This window comes from Ceratotherium simum, chromosome 8 (genome assembly GCF_057802395.1).
Source record: "Ceratotherium simum simum isolate JZ-2026a chromosome 8, ASM5780239v1, whole genome shotgun sequence".
In the NCBI taxonomy this organism is placed as follows: Eukaryota; Metazoa; Chordata; class Mammalia; order Perissodactyla; family Rhinocerotidae; genus Ceratotherium; species Ceratotherium simum.
This window is the reverse complement of record NC_141907.1, coordinates 43,498,622-43,524,180: the sequence shown is the minus strand read 5'-3', so window position 1 is coordinate 43,524,180 and position 25,559 is coordinate 43,498,622. Positions and strand designations below refer to the sequence as shown.

General features: G+C 35.3%; 1 protein-coding gene across 11 annotated transcripts in view; it reads left to right on the top strand.

Moving 5' to 3' along the window:
* CLOCK (clock circadian regulator) overlaps nt 1-25,559 on the top strand; it is a 119,788-nt gene that overhangs the window by 50,070 nt on the left and 44,159 nt on the right. For 10 of the 11 annotated variants that reach the window (XM_087434342.1, XM_014787441.2, XM_087434341.1 and 7 more), the window contains 6 exons: nt 1,878-1,969; nt 9,211-9,300; nt 11,661-11,720; nt 16,018-16,166; nt 19,081-19,172; nt 24,365-24,454. In XM_087434342.1, the coding sequence (XP_087290468.1) occupies nt 9,254-9,300; nt 11,661-11,720; nt 16,018-16,166; nt 19,081-19,172; nt 24,365-24,454 (438 nt within the window). In that variant the 5' untranslated portion in view covers nt 1,878-1,969; nt 9,211-9,253. Of the gene's footprint in view, nt 1-1,877; nt 1,970-9,210; nt 9,301-11,660; nt 11,721-16,017; nt 16,167-19,080; nt 19,173-24,364; nt 24,455-25,559 lie in introns of those variants that run through there. The other variant, XM_014787463.2, reaches the window with a different exon arrangement.

Below are 25,559 nucleotides of genomic sequence, written 5' to 3'. Positions count from 1 at the left end.
TTTACTATTGTTTTTCTAATCTCTATTTTGTTTATTTCTGCTTTAATCTTTATTATTTCCTTCCTTCTGCTAACTTTGGGCTTATTTGTTCTTTTTCTGGTTCTTTGAGGTTTACTGTAAAGTTAGGGTCTTTATTTGAGAGCTTTCTTTTTTTTAATGTAATGTTTATCACTATGAACGTCCCCCTCAGTATTGCCTTTGCTTTATCCCATAAGTTTTGATGTGTTATGTTTTTGTTTGTCTCAAGATATTTTCTCATTTCTCTTTTGATTTCTTCTTTGACCCATTGATTGTTCGAGTGTTGTTTAATTTCTACACATTTGTGAATTTTCCAGTTTTCCTTGTGTTATTGATTGCTAGTTTTATTCCATTGTGGTTAGAAAAGATATTTGGTATGATTTCAGTCTTCTTAAATTTGCCAAGTTTTGTCTTGTGACCTAACATGTGATCTGTTCTGGAGAATGTTCCATGTACAATTGACAAGAATGTGTATTCTGTTGCTATTGAGTGGAATAGTCTGTATATGTCTATTAAGTCAATTTGGTCTGTAGTGTTGTTCAAGTTGTCTGTTTCCTTATTGATCTTCTGTCTGGATGTTCTATCCATTTATCGATACTGGGATATTGAAATCTACTATTATTGTGTTGCTGTCTATTTCTCTCTTCAGTTCCATCAATGTTTGCTTCAGATATTTGGGTACTCTGATGTTGGGTGTTTGTATATTTATAATTGTTATGCCTTCCTGATGAATTGACGTTTTTATCATTATACAGTGTCCCTTGTCTCTTGTGACAGTTTTTGACTTAAAGTTTATTTTTTCTGATGTAAGTATGGTCATTCCTCCCCTCTTTTGGTTACCATTTGCATGGAATATCTTTTTCCAGTCTTTCACTTTCAGCCTATATGTGTCCTTAAATCTAAACTGGATCTCTTGTAGACAGCATGTAGTTGGATCTTGTTTTTTTTTTTCAATCCATTTAACCACTCTGTTTTTTTCACTGTTGACTTTATCTGTTTACATTTAAAGGAATTACTGATAGGGAAAGACTTTTATGTTCATTGTTAATTGTTTTTGTCTTCTTGTAGTTTTTTGACACTTTTTTCCTCTCTTTTTGTCTTCACTTGTGTTTCGTTGATTTTTTTTTTTTTTTTTGTGGTGGCATGTTTGATTCCTTTCTTGTTTCCTCTTGCATATCCTCTATAGGTGTTTTCTTTGTACTTACCATGGGTCTTACGTAAAATATCTTACAGTTTTAACAATCTATTTTAAGCTTATAACAACTTAACTTCAAAAACTCTTCTCATTTTCTTCTCTCCCCCACCACACTTTATGTTATCGATGTCAGAAATTACATCTTTTTATATTGTGTATCCATTAACATATTTTTATAGTTATATTTATTTTTATACTTCTGTCTTCTAACTTCTATACTAGAATTAGAAATGATTGTTTTAGGGGCCGGCCCCGTGGCTTAGTGGTTGAGTGTGTGCGCTCTGCTGCTGGCGGCCCGGGTTCGGATCCCGGGCGCGCACCGACACACCGCTTCTCCGGCCACGCTGAGGCCGCGTCCCACATACAGCAACTAGAAGAATGTGCAGCTATGACATACAACTATCTACTGGGGTTTTGGGGGGAAAAAATAAATAAATAAAATCTTTAAAAAAAAAAAAAAAAGAAATGATTGTTTTGGTTTCTTTTTTATTTTTAAGTTGTTGTCTTTTAGAAAGAATTTGTAGAGTTTAACATTTATTATGTACATTTTTGTGACAAAGTTCTGAATTTTGTTGTGTTTAAAAATTATCTTAAAACCTTTTTCATGATAAACTTCTAATAAGTTGAATAAATGTAATAAATAAATTTTTTATTGTTTAAACAGAATTCTGAGACTGATGGTCAGCCATATAGAAGAATACATTGAACCTACAGTTTTCTGAAGAATCCGTTCAAAAGATCCAAAAAATACAAAAGGTAATGAGAAAATTGTATCTTAGAATGCAATTTGGAATGACATTTTTCCAGAAAAATATATAAAAGGATCCATAAACTATTTTGACACACTAGTTTGAGGAAAATTTCATTAAAAAATTTTTCCTGTTGTATTATCCCAAAACATTTATTGTGCCAGCTATATTCAGATACTATTTTAGATACTGGGAACAAAACAGAAGCTATCTCTGCTCTCATGAGGATTGCATTCTAAAGTGAGGAAGGACAAATAATAAACAAACAAATGAAAAAATTGTGGTTAGTTCTATGCAGAGAATTAAAATGGATAATGTGATAGAGAGTGGTGATTGCATTCATCAGGTAGTCAGAAAAGCCCTCATTGAAGAAGAGTTTTTCAGTTGAGATCTGAATGACAAGAATCTGTCAGCCCTGTGAAGATCTGAGAGAGGAGATTTATAGGCAGTGAAACAAAAATGACCATGGAATCCTTGAGGAACAGAAAGAGCAAATGTGGCTGGAATGTAATAAGTGAGGGGAAGAGTATATGGAGTTCAGATTGGAGAAGAAAACTGGGAGAGGAGAAAATTTACAGAGCAAGTCAAGTGTTCTCTTTTGCTCTATGATATTTTAGACACCTGTAAAATCTGTAGAAATATCAAGAAGGTAGTTGGATATTTGACTCTGAAGTTGAGAATCTGGTCTAGGGGTGTGGATTTGGCAGTTATTGGCATAGAGAGATAATTAGAGGCATATGTCTGGATGAAATTATCTAGGAAGTGTACATAGATTGAGAAGGATTTAGCCCTGGGACATGCCAGTATTAATCAGAGGAAAAAGAGCAGCCAGTGAATTGAGTGGAAAAGCAGGAAAGTCTTCTGTTACAGAAGCCAAGAAAAGAAAAGTATTTAATAAAAGCAGAAGTGGTCAGTTACATCACATGTTACCAAGAGGTCAACTAGAGAGTAGAGTAAAGCAGCTATTAATTAGGTTTGGCGACATGAATGTCACTGATAACTCTCAAGAGTGAACAATCTCAGTGGGAGCAGGTGAGGATGAAAGCCTGATTAAAATTGAAGAGAATGGGACCTTCCAGTTAAAGATGGCAAAAAATACAATCAAATTCTGTTTCCTCTTCCAACTCCATTAAAGCTAAAGTAAAAAGATCTTTTACAAAAGACATGACTTCACAAGACCAAATAGAATGGGAGAGGAAATAATTGCAACAAAATTTTGGAACCTGAAAAGCAAAGTATGGTACTGTCTTGCAGAGCCTAGAATCCTAAGCCAGCTGGGGTAATGCTGAGAAACAAACTTCCTGGCACTGTAGAACCTCTAAAATGTTCAGGAATTGAAAACACTCTTTCCTTTGCAAGTCAGAGTGAGGATGGGACAAAAAAACAGGACAATTTGTTGCAAATCTGTTTATGATGTGATTAAGAGGTGATTATACTCCAGAGATCCTTTTCCTGACTTTGGAATCCCAGGCAACTAACTGCACCTTCCCCATCTCAGCAGAAGACTGAGATTTATTCTCTAGAAAGGATGAAAATAGAGGGGCACTAAACGTAGTTGATAATGGGAGAACCATATTGAAAATAGGGGGATTAAGAACCTAGGCTACCATATTTTTATAATTTTCAGTCAATAGTCTAGAAGATTCTTCTCTGGAAATTATAACCAGCCTAAGAGAAAAGATCTGAAGATACTGACATTAAGAATTCCCCCAAGGAAATATTCCAGCCTGAGTTTCCTGCAGTAAGGTTCATAGTCAGCAAGCCCTATCACACAGAGCTGCAGTGATCTTTTTAGTACCCTACCCTTAAATATGAGCCTGTGGCAAGAGATCACTAGCTTTTTTAGGAAAGCCTCTTATGTGAGAGTCGAAGAGAAAACCCAAAGAGAAAATACCAAGTTAGGGGAAATGGAGACCAGGTAGGCAGGTAAAAATTGAAGCAAACACAAAACTATCATTTAATAGTTTCAGGAGAGGTAAGAGGAGATGCTAAATCCATGAAACATGGAAGAGAAACCATAAGAAATGAAATTAGAAATGAAAAACTGAGTGGAAGGGTTTAAAAATAAAACTCATCTACTGAAAATAAAGCAAAGAGAAAATGGGAGAGAAAAAATAAGAAAATTGGAGCAACCATTCAAGATTTCCAATGTTGAAATAACAGGAGTTCCAAAAAGGGAGAATAGAGGAAATAGAGAGGAGAATTAGAGAATGATTGAACAAAACCCTCCAGAATTAGAGAACACAAGTTTTCAGGTAGAAAGAACCTGTAGAGTGACAATAGATATGAAAATAAGTCCAAAATAGGACATATCACTATTAAATTTTAAAACATAGGGAAGCTTCCAGAATTAGAGAAATAGCAGGTCACATATAAAGGATCAGTAATCAGAATGGCTTTCAACTTCTTGATACCGTACTGGAGGATCGACAGTGGAGTCTTCGTAATTCTGAGTGAAAAATGGTTTCCAACCCAGTATTCAGTATCCAGCTAAACTATTAAGGATTAAGGATAGACTAATGACAATTTCAAACTTGTGATGTCACAAAAATTTTATCTGCCATCCCCTTTCTGGGCAGTTATTATAGGAGGTAGTCAACAAAAATAAAGAAGTAAACTAAAAAAGATAAAGCCATGGGATACAAGAAACAAGGAATGCAACTTAAGTAGAGACCCAGGAAATCACCAGGAAGATAGTGTATAGTGATCACAGATGACATCTTGTCACCAGTTATAGAGAGCATCCACTCCCAATAGAAGGTTCCAAGAAAAATACCTCTGAGAAGATTAAATTGGTAGAATGTGTAATGTGTTTGAAAATATTAACAGTAGATTTAGACAGGGAAGAGTTGGGGGCTGAATTGGTGATAAGTGTATAAACAACTAGGTAAATAATAAAACAATTATTAACTCTAAGGAAAATTACTCATAAAAGGAAAGTAATTATGTAGCTCAGCTGTGAGTTGAATTTACAGAGTCATAATAATGTTAACTCTGAATATAACCACCTAGCCAAAATTAAGATATTGGAAATTTGGGCAAGTGTGCATGTGTATAAGGATGAGGGAATCAAAGAGAGCTTAATTCTTATTTTTCTTAGAGTTCAATAGATGATGCCTAAAAAAATAAGAAACTTTTGAGAGCAAAAGGAGACACTTTTAATAATTACACTGGGACAACTCGGATGTGTTGGGACTGTGTAGGCACCCTACCTAAAACAGAAAGAATCAAGTAACAAAATAAATGATGTTAGAGATAGGGAGTTAACTACCAAAAGAAACAGTTAAAAGAGGTGAAAGTGGTGGAAAATGACAAATGAGGATCAGAGGACAGAGGACTTCTGATTTTTAAATAAGTCTTGTAAAACTGTTTGGACACTAAACTTTGAACATGTACTACATTGGTGAAAATAAACACTAAAAAGGGAGCAGAAAAGAAGGGCAGTACCTGAAGGGGGTTGGTGGGTCAAGGGAGTGTTTGTTTTGTTTGTTTTTTAAGGGAAAATACTAAATTGTTGGTTAGAGTAATCCGGTTTAGAGGGAGAAATTAGTGATGTAGGAATGGAAAGCCTTGAGAGATGACAGCAGATGGACAGAGGACAAGTAGTATTGTGTTGTTAGTTTAATAATGACACAATTGACACAGTTATTTTTTTTTTTGAGGAAGATCGGCACTGAGCTAACATCTGCCAATCCTCCTCTTTTTTTTTTTTTTTTTTTGCTGCGGAAGACTGGCCCTGGGCTAACATCCATGCCCATCTTCCTCCACTTTATATGGGATGACGCCACAGCATGGCTTGCCAAGCGGTGCGTCGGTGTGCGCCCGGGGCCCGAACCGGCCAACCCTGGGCTGCCGCAGCGGAGCACATGCACTTAACTGCTTGCGCCACCGGGCTGGCCTGACAGTTATTTTTAATACAGTTTATTTTTAATACAGAATGTGTTGTTTTATTTGTAAGAGTTCTTTTCCGAAGATGGACTTTGCAGACACTGAGATTTTCTGTTACTTATGTATAATGTTGCATGCTGAATTAAAAACATATCTGCTTCTGTATTTGGCAAAGTTTGAATTGTTTATAAAGTTTCTTATAGTTACTAATATCTTCCCATTTGGTAAATATTTTTTTAAAGCTTGTTTTTAAAATGATATGTATAAAAGATTTATGCTGTCCTTCCCTCTATGGTCATAAAATAGTAATGTGGTGCTTACTCAGCTGGGAAGTCACATCACTGAATGAGCTCAAGTTGCTTATGCAAAGGAGCATTTGATTCCCAGCTGTAACTTGATCCTTTATAATGTAATTTGTGAACTTTGGATTCCAGTGACAGTAACTGATCCTTTTAGAGACATATTATTGCATACCATACTGGTCTAGTAATGTCAATATTTAAGAAAAAAGACTTTAAATAATAAAATTTAATCTGTATTAGATTGTATACTTGGAATTCCTTGCTGTGTGTAGGGACATCACATGTCTTCTAAAACTGAATCCTTAGAATCCATAGCATGGGCAAGTGTGATTCTGGCTAGTCTTTTTGTCCTGAAAGCCTGAGTCCTAGGGTAGTCCCCAAACAAGACATTTTGGCTGTACCCGGTTAACGGCTTTGTTTTGTTAAAATTAATTTGACACTATTTAAAGAAGTTAAGAGGAATCTTCTCACAATTGTTCTAGAGCGTGTAGTCAGGCCTATTTCACTTCTTCTCTTACCTGTCCCTTAACTATAGCAGGTCGGTCAATTGGCTGGAAAAGTAGAGAAAAGATCTTGGACTAGACTATTAGAGATATAGTCTATGTGGTTCAGTTAGCTGGACAAAAAATAATATTTGGGAAAATATTGTTAACAACATTCGTAAAATAGCCTAATAAAGCATCAGTCTGTATCTTCTAAATCATTTTGGATTCACTCTTCTTGGAGTCAGGATGGCCCTTCCTGTAATCTAAGCCCTAATTCTTGGAGTCCTTTTTTTTTTTTTTTTTGCTAGTTTGCCCTTCCTTTTGATAATGGTGTCTTATAAGGCTCAGATCTGGCATTTTAACTTGAAACTGAAACTGTTCTTTTTTATTTTATTTATTTACTTATTTTTTTGTGAGGAAGATTAGCCTTGAGCTAACATCTGATGCCAATCCTCCTTTTTTTGCTGAGGAAGATTGGCCCTGGGCTAACAGCCGTGCCCATCTTCCTCTACTTTATATGTGGGATGCCTGCCACAGCATGGCTTGACAAGCGGTGCGTCGGTGCGCGCCCGGGGTTGGAACCTGCAAACCCCGGGCTGCCAAAGCGGAGCGCACCCGCTTAACCGCTATGCCACTGGGCCAGCCCCTGTTCTTTTTTAATTCACCCTAATTGGCTCTGTTACCTTTGCACTGTTCTTTTTGTTCTGGTGATAGAACCAACCTCTGTTATTAGCATGATGGTAAGTATGTCTGTTGGACCAGAGGGTTGTACTTAGGTGATCTTTAAAGTCTCTTCCAACTCTAAAATACTATAATTCTGTGTTCCATCTGCTGATGTTGACCCAGACACTTAAAATCAGTATTTTATCCTAGTGTTAGTTCTTTTTATTTTTACCTCTGACTCCCTCACTCATTTTCTCTTAAGAACTCTTAGCCCTTCACAGTCCCACTTCTGCAGCCATAACCTCATAGGCAATGCAGCATCATTTATCAAGGGTTATTCTCGCTCCCTTTCATGAATGTGCATTTGAAAACAGTGATAGAATATTTTAGAATCTCAGGTTCTGAGAACACCTTTAATCTTCTCTAGTTTAGTTGGAGTTAAATATTACACTACTTTAAATATTTTGTTGTTGTTGAGGAAGATTGGCCCTGAGTTAACATCCATTGCCAATCTTCCTCTTTTTGCTGAGGAAGATTAGTCCTGAGGTAACATCTGTGCCCATCTTGCTCTATTTTATATGTGGGACGCCTGCCACAGCATGGCTTGATGAACGGTGCATAGGTCTGCGCCTGGGATCCGAACCTGCAAACCCTGGGCCGCCGAAGTGGAGTGCGTGAACTTAACTACTATGCCACTGGGCTGGTCCCACACAATTTTCTAAATTTTAAATCAAAATTATAGTAGTTAAAGTAGAATTTCCTGTGCCTCAAAACTGTTAGGATAATTACTAGACTTAAGGTGGTTATTTAATATTTAACTCATGACTATAGGACATAAGTACGTTGTGTGGATAAAACCTGCCTTATACTTTAGAAAAACTATATAGAATATAGAGAGACAAATGTTAGGCATATGATTCAGTTTTAAAGTAGTAAATTTTAATTCCTTCAATGTTGATATGACTCTTTATAATAAGGCTGTTGTCTACTTACTTTGCCTTCACCCCTCTGCCACTCTAATTCTCACTTTATGCTCTGGTAATTAAAACTGTAACATGCCTCGATTTTTCTCTAAAGAAAATGCTGAACCTCTTAAGTTTCTCAAATATGTTGCTCTCTCATCTCATAAAGACCTATGCCTTTGCAAATTTCTATTCTTGTGGCTTAGAGTCCTTTCAACTGTTACCTCATCTCGTCCTCTAGTCTTATTTCTCAAACTTAAATGGTCATACAAATCACATGAGGGCCTTGTTAAAATGTAGATTCTGATTCAGTAGGACTGGGGTGGGGCCCAGGATTCTGTCTTTTAACAAGCTGTCATATGATGCCAGTGCTGATGGTGTATGGACCATATTTTCAATAACAACATTCTAGATTACCTGACAACTCATTATCATTGAGACAATGACTCCTTCCTATATACCTTCATTATCACTTTTATTATAATTATTTAGGTAGCTATCTCCCTATTCAATTGCGGTTTTTTTGCCTGTAGGGACTGTATCTTTCATCCTTATATCCCCAAAGTTTAGCATACTGTTTAACAGAAAATAGAATTTCAGCAAATGTTTATTGCTGATTAGATGGTGTTATTACAGCCTGTTTACAGTTACATAGTCTAATACATATACTGAATATTGAGTAGCTTTTAATTTTGATTATTTTATAATAGAAACAAAATGAATTATGGACCTCAATTTTTTTTCCCTGTAGTCCTTTTTTAGAAGGAAAAAAGCTTTAACTGTGCCCGAGCTAAAGATATTAGCTTGAAAAGAATGTTCTAGCCTTTGGTACAAACAAAAACATTTTTAAGTCTGTATAATAACATAATAGTATTTCTCAAGATTACTATGTTTGTAGAAATAAGTTTTTTAGAAAATTAATGACCATTTATCTTTTTTCCACTCAAGGAGAAGTACAAATGTCTACCACAAGACGAAAACGTAGTATGTTATGTTGTTTACCGTAAGCTGTAGTAAAATGAGCTCGATGATTGACAGGTATGTTTTTAGAGACTCTCTATTTCGAATTATATAAAGCTGTTTTAAAATTCACTATTAGAGTAATGGTCTATATTAAACTGATAGAAGGAGTTTTGTGCTTAAATTACTCTTACATTTAATTTCTGTGTTGAGCAAACATAGTGTAATAGTAAGAAAGATATATTATCTATAGCCAAAGTCAACAGTGGATGATTTGTTTTCTAAAGGGGTTTTGAGCTATAATTTTGAGTGATTTGGTCAGAGCTGTTCTGAAAGAAATTGTGACGACTGTAAATGTTTCCTCGGTACCTTATGGAATCTTCTATCTCCTTATCTCTTGTCTTTTTTTCTCCTTATCTATTGGTGCTAACTTCATCCCTTTAAGCATTTTAGTATTTGTGACTGATAAGAGGTAACTGTACCATCATGCGTTGCATAATGATGTTTTGGTCAATGACAATGGTCCCATAAGTTTAGTACCGTATAGCCTAGGTGTGTAGTAGGCTATACTGTCTAGGTTTGTGTAAGTAAACTCGGGTGTTTGCACAACAACGAAATCGTCTAATAATGCATTTCTCAGAACGTATCCCTGTCATTAAGCAACACATAACTGTAATTAGGATTTCATTAGTTGAAATTATAATCTTTAAATCTTACTCTTGGGAAAAGAATGAACCTCGTTGTTTCTTTGTTAAGGGTTTTATTTTTTTACATTTTAATATCTCTGACATTGGGATTCATCTTACAGTTGGCTTATCATAGTTTAATTGGTAGCATTTTTTTCTTTCTTAGTGGCACATAAAATACTAAGTCTTACAGTCAATGGTGTCTTAAATTTGATGAAATACAGTAACATTTTAAGCATCTACTCGTTGATAGCTAATGTGCAGAATACTTTTTTTTTTTTTTGTGAGGAAGATCAGCCCTGCGCTAACATCTGCCAATCCTCCTCTTCTTTTGCTGAGGAAGACTGGCCCTGGGCTAACATCCGTGCCCATCTTCCTCCACTTTATATAGGATGCTGCCACAGCATGGTTCTCCAGGCAGTGCGTCGGTGCACGCCTGGGATCCGAACCGGTGAACCCTGGGCTGCCACAGTGGAGCGCACGCACTTAACCACTTGTGCCACCAGGCCGGCCCCAGAATACTTTTTTTATGTTACTTAACCTCACAATAATTTCATGAGATTTTATAGATGCTCTTGATTTTGTTAGAATGCTCTTCACCTAGCTCTTCCCAAAATCGACCCCTTATTGTCACTTAGATTTCAGCTCAAATGTCCCCACTTGAACAAGTCCTTCCCTAACCATTCAGACTAAAGTAACTACCCCCTTTTTTGAAAAATAAACTTTTTACTTTTATTTTTTTATTTTGAAAAATAAAACTTATCATCATACATTTTCATGTTGATTTGTTTGTTTCTACTAGAAAATTAGCTGTAGGAGAGCAGGGGACCTGTATGTCTGGTTAACTGCTCTGTAACCATGTCCAGAAGAGAGCCTGGCAGATGAGTGCTAATATTTGTCAGATGACTCAGTAATGAATGAAAATATATTAATATAATATGCTACATATTGTGATGTTTAGAGTGATCTGTGGTTTTATAAAGTGAATGTCTCAGAAAATATATTTTTTAAACTATGCTATTATAATTAAAAATAATTTCAAGTGAATCATTTTATATAATGGCAAATACAGTGACTTTCTATAGGTTTTCACTGGTTACTAAAAGTTTGAAATGATATTTAACTTCCAATTAAATTAAATTCTGGTTTAGCATATTGCATATAGGGGCATACCTCGGATATATTGTGGGTTCTGTTCCAGACCACCGCAATTAAGTGAATATTGCCATAAAGGGAGTCACATAAATTTTTTGGTTTCCCAGTGCATATAGAAGTTATGTTTACACTATACTGTAGTCTATTAAGTGTGCAATAGCTTTATATCTAATAAAACAATTTACATACCTTAATTAAAAAATATAGCTAAAAAATGCTAACCATCATCTGAGCCTTCAGCAAGTTGTAATCTTTTTTTGGTGGAGGGTCTTGTAAAAAAAAAAACACAGTATCTGCAAAGTGCGATCAAGTGAAGCACAGTAAAATGTGGTATGACTGTATAGTATAGCTAAGTAAGTAGTTTTAAAATTCACATTTGTAATAAACTTTTAAAAATGTAATTAAACCTGGCTAAACTTTAGTTTTCTAGTATTTATTAGAAAACAGATTAGTAGTTATTGAGTTTGAATTTGTACAGTCCATCAACTCTACAAAAATCCTAGGATATAACGCATTTGATTCACATGTCATTTTAGTATTGCCTGTGCTTAGTGAGTCTGCTCTTATTTTCTCTATCCACTTTCTTTTTTCTTTTAGGGATGATGGTAGTATTTTTGATGGGTTGGTGGAAGAAGATGACAAGGACAAAGCAAAAAGGTAGTTCAACTTAAGATGTAAAATAGTAAATAAATGAATAGTAAGTACAGTCATGCACTGCATAACGACGTTTCAGTCAACGACGGACCGCATATATGACAATGGTCCCATAGGGTTGATACCATATAGCCTCATTGTGTAGTGGGCTATACCATCTAGGTTTGTGTAAGGGCACTCTGTGATGTTTGCACAATGACAAAGTTGCCTAATGACGCATTTCTCAGGATGTATCCCTGTCCTTAAGTGACGCATGACTGTAAATATAAAAGTAAATAGTCAATCAATTGTTTCCAAAAGCTATCTGCCTTAAGAACTTAGATATATTAGCAAGGTGGCAGAGCTTAGACTGTCAGAATGCAGTTTATAAATTAAATAAAATTATCCTCTAAAGGTGCCCTTCTCATCACATCATATTATGGGTACATAATATCTATATGACATCACTAGGGATGTTAACCTTCATCATGTGGCTAAGGTAGAGTTTGCCTGGATTCACCATTGTAGTTACTGTTTTTCCCTTAACCTACTCTATTCTTGGGAAGCAAATTATTAAGTGTAGCTGATCTTCAGAGTAGGGATGGGGGGAATGAAGCTCCACCTCCCATAGGAGGGGAAAATCTACACATATTTGGAATTCTTCTGTAAAAAAATTCTCTTTCCCATTTATTTATATCTGTATGGACCCATGTGTATTTATTTTATACTTTGTTATACTCTGGTGCTATTTTATTTATTTTGTTCCTCAAATTGTTCAGCTTTGGCCATTGGGGGTCTTTTAGGGTTGGCTCCTATGCCCCTTGACATGCCTCCATTTTCCAACAGAAAGGAAAGTAGATGATGGAGAGAGGAGGGAGGGAAGAATTGTTGGAGAGCTATCATCAAGTTGAGGGAATGAGATCTAGAGCCATGGCGGTGATGACCTTATGGAGTCTTCAACCTGAAATAGGATCCTTGACAGTTAATTATAGTATCAGGAGGGTGGGTCCAGGTGGCATTACAGCCAAGTTTGTGGTCATTGAGAGTGAGCAGTAAACACTTTATGATTTTTTTCCAGCCATGGTGAACTCGTGAGTGCTTAGACAAGGATAGAGGGTGTTGTAGCGTTATACACAGATACAAAAGATAAACATGTAATAATTCCTAAAGGTCTGTATTTAGCAAAATAAAAGGTACTGGGATAAGAAAAATATTCACAATAACGAGGTAAATTGCTAAATACTTTAACAACTGATTAAAATAGATCTAAGAAGATTTTCCTAAGAGGAAAGCTATACAACTTTATTCAAGGAAATAAAAAGACCTGAATTTGAAGCTAACAATATATAGGACAACCCCTATCCCTTAACCTCAGTCTAGTAGAGGAAAGTTCTTATAGGGTAGAGATGAAGTCTCTGATAAGATGGGAGTAATCAGGCTTGCCTGACTGAAGAGGCAGAATTCTAAGGACTTGCACAGTCTTAAAGGCCAAGTTAATATATGGATAAGGTGAGCTAAGGATATTCTATTTGCAAAGACTCTGAAGGTTTGATCATGTTTTTAGGGAACCAAAAATACTGTGGCTGTGGGAAACCTTGGAGAAAGAGAAGGAACCTCATAATAATGCTGTCAGAATTAAACAGGACCACATTGGATTCTTACTGAAAACAATGATGAGTTAAAGACCTTAGTGTTAAACTGAGAACAAAGGGAGTTTTATACCTATCCCAAAAATGAAACGTCTGTGGCGTATTATCAGTGAGGTCATCACAAGGGCTGAGTACTTCCAACCTGAACATAATATGAAGTAAAGTTTGCTTTAATGGGTGTGATCCACTGGTAGAGTTGGCAATGATATTTGATTTCTATATATTTTCTTCCCCTGAGGTCAAAATGCCTCATCTGAATTATTACTTCATGGTGTCTGTATGACCCGGGGCATGTTCTTCTTTGTGCCTGAGTTGTCACACCTGTAAAAAGGAAAAATAATAATAAAGTCTACCTGGTAGGAGTAAAGGAGATTTCGTGAACGTTTACGTTAGCGCCTGGTACATTAAGTATACAATAAATATTGGCTGTTGTTTTTATCCCCTACCCATGTGTTCAGATATTTCATATATACAAATTCTCAGATGCTCATTTCATACTTACTCTTTTCTAGAGGAATATAACTAGATCCATCTTTTTAAGCCTCTTGTGTATGTCCTTTAAAATATCAAACAGCCAGTTTCACCATATCTGAATTCTCCCAAAATATCTATTCACCAAAACTAGTATCACATGTTATATTTCACATTGATAATCAGCATTATCAGTAACTTGAGGATCTTCTTAGATTTCCCTTTTGCTTTCCCACTCCAAACCAAATCTGATTTACCTAGAGTTGATAGTTTTGCCTCTTCACCCTCAAACCCACACTGCTCTGTTAACACTGCCATGGTTTATAGGCTAGGATATTGCAGTTGCCTCCTAAATGGTCACCTGGCCTCCAGTCTTGTTTGGCATACAGTAAGTTTTCAGTAGTATTTGCTAAATGAATTTGTTTTGCCAAGCATTGATCCTTTCATCACTCTGATGCCAGGATGGTCCTATTAACAAGCAATTCTGTTCATATCATTTCTTTGCTTAAAAACTTTCAGTGCCTTCCCATGGCTTTTGGGATTAAACTAAAGTGCTTTTATGTAGCATAAAAACTTCATGATTTATCCTCAACACTTACTACTCCCACACAACCCCAACTCCAGCATTCTTGGGCATAGAAAGCCTATACACTAGCCACGTTAGCCATGCTGAACTACTTGTGATGGGTTTTCATGTCCTGTACACACCCCACTACCATCCCTTTCTCACTCAGCCTTCATGGCTCAATTCGGCACACTAGGGTGCTGAACTAGGATGGCAATCCCTGGTTCCTCTGAATTTCCATAGGAATTAGGTGAATTTCTTGAAAAGGCTTGTCTTTGCCCAGTATCCTTAATCCTTATTAGCAGTCTCTGTCATTATAGCAAGCACTCAGTGTTTGATGAGAGAGTCAGTTAATATCTATTGTGTCTCTTAATAGGTTTGAACAATTGTATTTTTTCCCAGTACTAATATAGAATAAATGCTTGTTCTTTACGAAAAACAAAAAATAAAATTATCTTCAGACCTTTTGGGAAAGTAGTATACTTTGCTTAAACAAAAACTGAATTAGAAAGTTTGACTAGGGCCGGCCCCGTGGCTTAGCGGTTAAGTGCGCACGCTCCGCTGCTCGTGGCCCGGGTTCGGATCCCGGGCGCGCACTGACGCACCACTTCTCCGGCCACGCTGAGGCCGCGTCCCACATACAGCAACTAGAAGGATGTGCAACTATGACATACAACTATCTACTGGGGCTTTGGGGAAGAAAAAAAAAGAGGAGGATTGGCGATAGATGTTAGCTCAGAGCTGGTCTTCCTCAGCAAAAAGAGGAGGATTAGCACGGATGTTAGCTCAGGGCTGATCTCCCTCACAAAAAAAAAAAAAAAGGAAAGTTTGACTAAACAAAGCAGGTAGAGGTATTATAGAGGTCAATTGCTCTATAAATAATTGTATATACTTGTCTCAAGTTCTCAGTGCAACCAAGTATTTGTTTACTGGTTACTGCTTCACATGGAACAGTAGTAATTATTCATTTAGCACGTATATTTTGAGTGCTTAACTGTTTATTAGGTGTTATGCTTATATGCTTAGAAGAAAAGATTTGGGCTCTATTGTCAAGGAGCCCATAGCTTAATGGAGAGCCAGATATGCAAACAAACGATTACAGCTCTGTGTTGAAGGCTGGGATATAGGAATGAAGAGGAAGAATGCATAGATAAGCCTGATAGTAAGGAGATTTTCATTTTTAGATTTCTGTTTATAACTTAAAACTTAGAGGAAATAGATAACTTTATCCTATTCATTTTTTTAATAATTTTATTTATACACTATATGTACTTTCACAAAATGTATCTCAGTAATAGTTGTAATAACCTAATAAGGAAAATACAAATTCTTGTATTTAATATTAGAGTAAATAAAACCTGAGATTTGAATGCAGTTTGTCTTATTGACATTTTCATAAAAACATGTATGCCAAATGCTTAATGTGTAAAAATTCCATTAGTGATAAACTGAGAAGAAAAATTATTGCCCAAATTAACTGTATGTTGTTGGTAACCTGGGAGGTAAATATTTATTTCCATCTATGTCGTCAGAGTCCATGTTGTGTGGTTGTGTCCAAATTGAGCATTGTAGTAAACTATTTGTGTAATTAAGTGGATTGTTTGAAAACTACTTATTTTGTTTTTTATTTCCTCAGAGTATCTAGAAACAAATCTGAAAAGAAACGTAGAGATCAATTTAATGTTCTCATTAAAGAACTGGGATCCATGCTTCCTGGTAATGCTAGAAAGATGGACAAATCTACTGTTCTACAGAAGAGCATTGATTTTTTACGAAAACATAAAGGTAAATTTTAACTTTGTAAAATGGATTTTTTTATAACAGACTCTCCCTTAAAGCATAATGTGATAGAATCTTGTTAGTGATGCTTAAGATTGGATGCTTCCTAATCTTTTTTAAGGGAAAGAAATCGATTGCCTTTTTAAAGATTTCTTGGTATATTCATTCTTTCATTCAACAAACACTTATTTAATGCCTATTATATCCGAGATTCTTGTGTACAGGGTAGCAGTCCTGGCCCTTAAGTAACTGAAGCCAAGGGAGACAAACATGTGAAGGGCGAATTACAATGCAAATAATTATAATAGGAGTAGTGTTTGTAAACCATAAATTTGCTGTGAGAACAGAGAGGAAAGAATATATCAGGGAAGGCTTAAAAATAGTTAATTTTTCAACTGAGTCTTCTTTTCAGATGAAGTAAGGAAAACAACATTTCACAGGGAGGATATAGGAAATAGCATGTGCAAAAGCCTAGAAGTGGGGAAGAGTTCAGTGTAATTGGAGCATAGTTTGAGTTGGAAAGTTATGGGTATATTTGAAAGAAAGTTAAGAGCCAGACTGAGGGCCTCATAAAGATTATTTCAGTGTATATCTAGGAAATAGACACTATGTTTTAAAATAAAGGGATTATCTGTTAATTGAAGAAAATTACTTTGACTAAATGAGTCATGAAAAGGAAATTTAAAGAAATAAGTATTTTTGGTAACAGAGATAATAGATGAAAAACTTGGAAAGGACATTTCCTTTTTCAGATGCAAATGAAACTGCAAAACTTCTCAGACGGAAAATTTGTAACTAGTGCCTCTATATACTTCTCCTTGGCCCACTCAGTAATGCATTACTAGCCTGGTTTATGCTCCGTCAGTCTGAAATTATTTTTATTAATTTCGCTAATGCCATTACCCCCACTGCCTCTGCCGCCGATAAAACAATAGCTTTTTCTTACACCTCATCCTCTTCCGCATCTCTGAAGCGCTGGAAGTTTTAATCCATCTTCCACTGCCTTTCTTTTCCCTTGGCCTGTGTTATACTGCACTTCTTCGTTCACCTCCCCCTTCCTAACTGAAACTAACTCCTTTCCTCTTTCTTTTTCTGCCCTCTAAATTTGACATTTCTCAAGGTCTTATCTTTTGTGCTCTTGCTTTCTCTACACTCTTTCCCTTGGTTATCTCATTCCATAGCTTCAGCGATTGCTTGTCTATTAAACTATTAAATCTGTATTTGTAGATAGAATCTTTTCAGTCTTTTATTACCAGATAACTTCTGGATCTTTCTTTTGCATGTCCTCAAACTCAATGCATCTAAAACTGAGTTCATTTTTGTTTTATCAAGTCACCTCTTTCTCTCAACTTTCCTTTTTCCGTTTCCATTTCCATTTTCTAACTCTTTTTAGTCCCCCAGGACTCAAACTTGAAAAGACTTTTGGGTTTTTTTCATCTTCCTTAGTACTGTATCACAGTTGCCAAATTCTCTTGATTCTTCTGTAAATGTGTCAAAATTGCTGGTCTTCATTTTTATTGCCACCATTATCATTACATTTTACCTCTACAAATAGCATTCCCACTAACCTTGGTGTTCCTTCTTAGCACACTCAGTCCCTCAGACGTTGTAGTTTAATAAGTGATTGTTGAATGAAATGAAATAAAATAGAAGATTAATTTTGGCTTTAAGTAGATGAGCTTTTTTTTTCAAAATTAGATATATAATTCTCACAAAAATAAAATTTACCTTAAATTGAAAGGGAATTCTTATATACTTATTACTCTAAAATAAGTCTGTATTTAACTGAACTTGATGGGATTTGCTTGTGGATTTAAATCTTTTTTTTCTCACTGTGTATAATTGATGTGAATTTGAAAAGCATGACTATATTCCACAGAGTTAGTAGCTAGACTTCTTAAGTTACTCTTCATATTCTAGTACACACATTTCCAATATGCAAAATTTTGAGTGTCAATTTAATATGCTATATATATATCTCTCTATATATTTATATAGAAAAATTAAAATAACTTAGTCCATACTTTTCACTGCCAAGTAGAGTATATTTTGTAGAGTAAAATCTATGACATTGATTTTTGTTTTGCCTGGTTGTTTTAATATGTCTGCATTTAAAAATGTAAAAACATTTATTACCTAAATAGTTTAGGTTTCATCATTTATGAATAGCTTTCTCATAACTAAGTCCATTAGAAGTATATTGCAAAATAAACTATAATAATAGTGTTAAAATGTGTGCCCCAAGCCAGGGATCTCCAAATTTTTGACCAGTCCCTACCACAAAGAAAACGTGCAAGAGGACACTAAGCAAAATCACTGTGGGATTATTACTATAACGGTTTTGCCCAAAATCTTAATTTAATTTCCTTGGTTAATTAAGAGTAGAGCACCTCAGACTGGGAGGAATCTTTCTGTCAGGCAGTAGGCAGGCCTAAAGTCTTCTTTGTTGAAAGCAGACTGACTGACCTCCTTGGCTCCTTTCCTCCAGGCTCGTGTCCTTATGTCTGCTCGAGGTTCTACCATTTAAATGTCAAGGAAAGGAAGAGGAAAAAGAATTTCTTCATAATGCTTGATCTAATCTGCTTGTTCTGATTCTTTTTTGGTCATTGTGTCAAGCAGGAAGCAATCTCAGGCCTGTGAGCAACATAGGCTATCAAAGCTCCCCAGAGAAAAACCAGAGACTAGTATTTCCAAGAGACCAAGTCCAAGGAGATAACTTACCACATTAGCTCAAATATTTCGTCCTACCGAAACGTGGACCTCCTGATACCTACCTAGACCAACAAATGTTATTACCTATGGTTCTCATCTTTACTTAGAGTAGGAGGAGAAAAGGCAACTTGTAGGACTTTTGTACCGCCCCTTCCCCTCACCCTGTGTTTGGAGTATGCCACTAATGTGTTAAATAATCTGTTTACAGAAATCACTGCACAGTCAGATGCTAGTGAAATTCGACAGGACTGGAAACCCACATTCCTTAGTAATGAAGAGTTTACACAATTAATGTTAGAGGTATGTCCAGATTTACTTTTTGAAGTTTTATTTTCCTCAGAAAAGAAATCACAGGGGTGACTAATTTTAGTATAGTTTTAACAATTTAATATTGAAAAGTCTTAATTCATTGTGAATCAATAAACTGTATCTTCAGTTAAAATTGATTGGTGTTAAGTATTGTAAGGAAATAGTACTATGTGGTAAAGTAATACCAAATTTTCATGTTTTTAATATTATCTGAATTTTTGAGAGGCTTAGTAAAAGAAACCTATAGCTACCAAGTTTCTCTACCTGAGACCACATTAACAACATTCAAATGAAGAATAATATGTATTATTCATCACATGTTAAATATTATTATGAAATGTATCTTACTAGACAGGATTTTTTTAACAAATTAAAATCTACCTAAACACAACATAAAATGATAATAAATGAAGTACTCTAAAAATATTAAAACAATGAAATACACATTGAAAGGCCACTCTTCTTATTCAAGTAAAGACTTTTAAAAGGAAATAAGTAAAAGTTCTGTGACAATTATTTTTGAAAACAATTCAGGGCATACTTGCTTATAATGGAAAAAATTAATACCTCATACAATGAATTATAAAATCCACAAAAATTTTGAGTCATTCATACCTGTCAATTTTATTTCTCTACTTTTTTATTGTTTCCTATGTAGAATAATACAGGTAACAGCTTTGCACACAAAGTACACGGAGTTGAGTATCAAATTTCCATGAAAACTTATAGTAAAAAGGAAATAGGGGTGATATACGTTGGTGATAACAGTTAAGGACAAGAAAAATACATACATAACAGAAAGGAGACATAGTAGGAGTACAGCAAAGCAATTGAGGTGGGGATTTAGAGATTGTTAAATAATTGACATCTCTTATTCTGTTTGCTTGGGTCTATTATTTTAGACCTTAAGCTTTATCTGTGTCATGTATGTATATGTAATGGCCATGTCTCAAGTGTCTTTGTATATTGACTAAAGTCTGAAGCAACACAGAGTATTTTGCAAATTAATGAGTTATTTTTCTACTTATACTTTAGATGGAACTGTTAATTTACTGGATTAATTAAGTCTTTATATATTCAGCAGAAATGTTACCGTATGAAAATTTGTTGGAGTATACATTATATGTTTAAACCTGTGCTTAAAATCTGAAAAATAACTGAGTGCTTTTTACATAATAACTCAGTGAGTCCTCACTGAGTAATGTTATGAAGTAGATACTATTAGTATCCCTTTCTTACTTCCAGGTGAGGAAATCAAGGAACAAAGGGATTATGAAACTTGCCCAAAGTAACACAGTTAGTAAGCAGCTCATGTAGGATTCATTGCAGGTAGACTAATCCCCATGGCCTCAACCCCTGTGCACACTGCCGCTCGTGAAACTTCTTGTCAGTGAAAGCTAGCCATGGCATAGAACTTAGTTTAGTAACCAGCAATTAGCTCTTTAAATTAGGGGACACTTAAGTTATAAACCAAATAATAGTTCCTAATTTTGTTAAAATTTTTTTCCTCTAAAAAGTAGTTTGACATTGTCCAAAATTATCCCTTTAGATATAAATAATGTGTTTATGAAATGGTACACAAATGCTAATGTCTACAACAGAAAAAGGAAATAACTCATTTAATCACTTTAATTTTTATTTTATGATTATATTCTCAGTGCAATGGTTTAATAAGATCTGTGTCAGTCATAAACTACTTACCCTGCTTTATTGGTATGAAAAATTTCTTATAAATTCCTAAATTGGTATAATATCTATACTCATTTATTAATAACTTTAATGAAGGTAAATTACCTGTTCACTAATAAGCTAAACAGAAAAGCATTGTCTTCAAGTTTTTCTTAACAATGGACAGATTTCTTTTATTTGCCAAGGCACATGTAGTACATACTTAGATAAGTATCAAAAATAAATAAATCAAAGATTCTAGAGATTATAATATTATTTATAATATACAACAGAGAAAACTTAAACATTAAAATTTTTGAAAATAGAAAATTAGTTGTCTCATGATTATCCTCACAGCTTTTAAGATTACCTTTCTAAAAAGGGTTACATTTATTTATTTTTAATATGTCAAGCATATTTTTGATTTTTAGTGAGTATTTACAACTACTAAGTAAATATACATTCTAACATTAATGTGCCAAGACATGTGCAAGATACAAGAAAAATATGTTTAAATGTGTGTATATATTGCAATCTGGGTCCCGTTAACCTAGTTGTGTTACTGTTGGGTAGTCATGTTAATCAGATTACAGATAGGCAGTCCAGATAACATTTTTAGCAGAATTTCAGATGTAGGCTCTATCTTGGAATGTTAGAGCTGCTAGTAGAAGAGATTAGATCATTCAGCTCAACCTCTTCATTTTATGGATGAGGCCCAGAGAAGTTGTAACTTTTCTAATATCAGATAGCTAATTAATGGAAGAACTGGGACTGAGATCTTAAAATTCACTTACACCTTATGTGTTGGCTGTCTCTCTCTATTCCTCCATTGCCACCTGTCCCTCTCCCCCTTGTCTCTGTTGCTTGAGGAATATTCCTTGCTATCTTTGGGGGAGGTTGAGAGTAGTCAAGGAAATCAGGGCAATTTAGCCTACCCAGACCTCTGTATAATGTTATCTCTATGTGAAGTCATCTTCTAGTATGTAGTTCTTTCCTCTTGGCAGCCAGCAGCTCTCTCCAGTAATCTACAAGAGAAGGGCTAGTCCCCTGTCAGCCTCATCTTAGATATAGATCCCCAAGGAGGTACTGTCGTCCTCCCTAGAACTTCCATTACGGACTTCCCCAGGTTAAATACTCACTAAACAATGAAGGTTTACACAGTCCTTTTTTTGCAGGTCAAGTAGATATCAAATAGGAAGACAAGCTTTAACAAGACAAGTTTTAACTAATGAACCCTTTCCCTTGTATCATGCAATGTGGGGAAGGGATAAGTTTCACAGTCTTCTTTGGGAGGAGGATGTCCTGCTCTGTCTTCCACATCTCTCTTATCTTCCTCCTCAAGGCCCCTTTAGTTTTTGATGTAACCACCTACCTGCTTGGGAAATTACATCCTTCCACTTCCAAAGACGTCTGGGCCCTGAGTCCTTTCTTGTGTTAAGACTGGTGAGATGCTGGTAGAAGGCTTTCTCTGCTTAGGCTTTGCCTGTTTTGAGAGAGGAAAGGGCAGGCTCTGGTTCTAGGAGTGAAATTAAGTCATTAAGAGTTCTGATTACAGTTCATTCTCTTCACAGAAAAGAGCTGCACCCCAATTCCTAGCAAGTATCCTAAGAGCAAATAGTAATCATCATAGTAAATGTTAATTTGCTTTCAAAGATGACACAATCTAGCTTCACATGAAAAAAGCATGTTCCTCTTAACATCATTTTGACCTTGTTCCTTATGAAATAATAATAATGGTATTATTATACTAAGGAGTTTTTGTAAAAATAATTTCATGAATTGTCTTAAATTACAAGGTTTTCACCCCCTTCCCCTACTTTAGCCAAGAATGGGTTTGTCTGGCCATTCTAGAAGATAGGCATCTATTCAAAATAAGTTCTTTCTGATACCCAGATCTCTCCCCCAGTAGAAGGAGAGGTGGAGGGTGCCTTTTTCCATACATTCAACATATACTTCAACAATTACTTAGAATTAGAGGTAGATTGCTGTAACTCCCAGGTCCGTAAATTATTTACTACAAGTATTTTTTATCTGCCATGTGCCACATATATGCTAGGTGCTGCAAATACGACGTTGAAGAACATATATATGGTTCTTACCAGAGATTGCTATCCTGTGAGAGAGCCCTATAATTAAACAAGAAATTTGAATTTAGTATGATAACTGTTTTGATAGGAGAAGAGAAATTCCTCTTATGGTATATCTTTCCTTCTGTATATCTTCAACATCTTTTCCACTGGATCTTCTTTTCCTCAGCCTGTAAATATACTTCAGTTACTTTTTTTTTAATGCCTTCCCTTGATACTTGATCCCCTTAAAACTTGTCTTTTCTCCTTTCTTGGCTTCTAAAGTTCATAAAAGAGTGGTTTATAGTGGCCTTCTGATCATCCTCTTATCTCTAAACTCATTGTAGTCTGACTCACCTTCCTATTCACATAACTCTTTTGAAAGTCACCAAAATTCATTTCCCGTTTTCTTATTCCATATCCTGTTTGATCTCATTTTACATTGAACCATCCCTCTTTCCTCCTCGCTCACCTTGTCATTCTCTCTTTCACTGACTTCCTTGACTGATAGTGTATTCTATCTTCTCTGTCATTTTCTCTGGTACTTTCCTCCTCCTCATCCCCATGTGTAGATAATTCCTCCAGGATTTATCTTTGGTATGCTTCTCTCTTTTGCAGATGTCATTTCTTCAGCTGTCACTTCTGTGCCTAGGAGTCTCAAATGAAAATACTTTGTAATATATAAATTACAGGATTGCTTTATTATTAAGTCTTGTATCCCCTGCACTGGCTTCTTCCCTGAACTCTAGCTTCACATTTCTCAATACTTGCCTACATTCTTTCTTCTCTCTATTCTTACTGCTACTAATTTCATTCAGATCCTTGTTAACTCCCCTGACTATTCCAGAAGCCACTGAGATTTTCCTAACTTAATTCTCTTTCTCCTCTCAGTCCATTTTACACACTGCTTCCAGACTACTCTTGAACGAAATCCTTATGTCTTAACCTGGTATTCAAGGCCTTTCGTGATCTGACCTCAGCCTACTTTTTCAGCCTAATTTCCTTTTCACTTTATTCCCCATGTATCTTATACTTCAATCATACACCTCTCTGTTAATATAATCAAAAGGTGATAATGTATTGTTTTGTGTGCCAAAGACGTATTATTTATGGCACGTGTGCTTCGGAGGTATTAGCATCTTCAAATAAGGCCGTCTTCATGTAATATACATAGGATAAAGATAGAGCATTAAGTCTCTATCTTTTAGAAGCCAACTGTCCAATAGATGGCCATAGAGTGATTTTTTTCCAGAAGCATTTTAAAATGCGCAAAGATAATATATTAAGATTTATACTAAGGTATTGTAAAGGAGGAAAAGCTAGCATTTTGACAGTGCTCTGGAAATTTCCACATTAAGTCCTTTGTCATTTATATTAGTTAGATTTTTATTTCTGTCCTGTGAAATACTTTTTTCTTTTCATTTAACTGACCATTATGTTTAATTTCAGGCTCTTGATGGTTTTTTTTTAGCAATCATGACAGATGGAAGCATAATATATGTGTCTGAGAGTGTAACTTCATTACTTGAGCATTTACCAGTGAGTATAAAAATGCTATGATCTCTTTCTTATATAATGCCTGTTTTATTTAATGCCTATTTTAAACGTTCTAAAGCACTTGGAAGTGGATCTCCAGAGAGTGTTGAACGATGGTTAGAGTGGGGATGAGAGCTCTAAATATGTATATGTCTATGTTTTAGCATGGCTGTGATTTCTCAGGTCAGTCATGACTCTAATCGATAATAATTAAATAGTCAACAACCACTTTATCCAGCCTCTGTTCTTCCTGCCCTCTTTATTCTGATGCTGAATTTTCAGTGTTTCCTTTTTAATCAGCCTGGTGAAGATGTTGCTAAATCACTAAGAGTATCTTGAGAATAACTAATTTTCTACTGAGATAATTTGTTGCAGCTAGAGGAATTCCTAAATAATTTTCTCAAAAGAATCACCTATAAGAACACTAAAAATAATAGATACAGAACTTTCGTGCTCTGTGGCGTGAATTGATAACGTTATAATGGCCATATTCCATTTGTTATCAATATGACCAAAAGGATAGAGAATTAGGAAAGAATTGTATAATTTTGATTAGGATGGTGAATATATGAATTATGTGTTTGCTGTTTTATTCAACATATACTTATTGAACATTTACTCTGTGCCAGACACTGTGCTAGGTGCTCTGTTGCAATTGACAGTTTTTATGAATTTAAAGTTTTTATTTAATATGTAATGTTCCTATCTAAGAGGGGGTTTGTAGTGTAAATATTCTGAAGTTACTTATAAATTACTCTTAAAATGCTCATGTCTGGAAAATTTATGACATTACGAAGTAAACTGTTCTGTAAAGGTCTCTTTTAAGAGATGTTGAAAAGCAGCATCTCCTTCTGATTACTCTGCTACTTCACACTTTATAAAAAGAGTGGACTCTACGCTTAAAAGGCCAGATTCTAAAAGCGTCATTTCTTACTGAAAGCCAGACAGTAAGTAATTTGCTAATTTCTTTGGGTCACACAGAAAATGACTTGGCTTTACTGCTTTTCTAGGGGCTTTCTTTTCAAGTCAAGTCAAATAGTAGGTGATTAGCCTAACATCTAAAAATTGTTTAAGAGTAAACAGTGAGATTATAGCAACATGTAAATAG